The 696-nt window shown below is 63.1% G+C and overlaps 1 protein-coding gene across 1 annotated transcript; it reads right to left on the bottom strand.

Moving 5' to 3' along the window:
- Window positions 1–279: 279 nt before the first annotated feature.
- On the bottom strand, window positions 280–474 carry KRTAP8-1 (keratin associated protein 8-1). The gene has a single exon (XM_037029660.1). The coding sequence runs from the start codon at window positions 472–474 to the stop codon at window positions 280–282; it is 195 nt and encodes a 64-aa protein (XP_036885555.1).
- Between the last annotated feature and the right edge of the window lie 222 nt (window positions 475–696).

Genomic DNA, 696 nt, shown 5'->3' on the forward strand with positions numbered 1-696 from the left:
CTGCTTTACCATGGCAAGGATCACAAGGACAGGGAAAACCCCGAACTGATACCCGTGTGGCTGTCAAGTTTCTGAAGGTGTCCCAACAGCCGTCACCCGGGGCAGGCAGCAGGGGGCGGCTTGTGGTTTTCGTTTTCTTCCCCAGGATCCCGGGACGAGGCCTGAAACGCAGTCACTGGGCTGGTGAGGAGCAGGTGGGGAGCAGGTGAGGACCCTGTGGTGGGCAGGTGAGGCCTGGAGCAGGGCGGGGTCTTCCTCTCCTCCTCGGGGTGCAGCCCATCAGTAGAGCCCGTAGGGCCAGTACCTCCGGTAGCTGAGGGCCCCACCGCAGCCACCATAGCCATAGCCGCAGCCGTAGCCCACAGGAGCGTAGGTGCTGCCGTAGCCGCAGCCCACGCTGTAGCCCAGGGGGTAGCCGTAGCTGCCCCAGTAGCAGCCTGGGAAGGCGGCCCCGGTGAAGCTGCCACAGTACATGGTGCCGGAGAGCAGGTACAGGTGCGGGAGCAGGTGCGGGAGCGGGAGGAGGTCTGTCCTCAGTGCGATGGTCCCTGGCCTCCCGGCAGAGCTTATATACCCCGCTGAGGGGTGTGGCCTGAGGCGCAGGCCCTCATCCTTCTGGTCACCAATTTGCATCAACCAAAAGCTCATTAACGTGCTTGACTCTTGCCGGAGACCTCTTTACAGCTGCTGAAGGAA

Source organism: Sturnira hondurensis, unplaced genomic scaffold (assembly GCF_014824575.4).
Source record: "Sturnira hondurensis isolate 20B ecotype Veracruz unplaced genomic scaffold, ASM1482457v3 Scaffold0020398, whole genome shotgun sequence".
NCBI lineage: Eukaryota > Metazoa > Chordata > Mammalia > Chiroptera > Phyllostomidae > Sturnira > Sturnira hondurensis.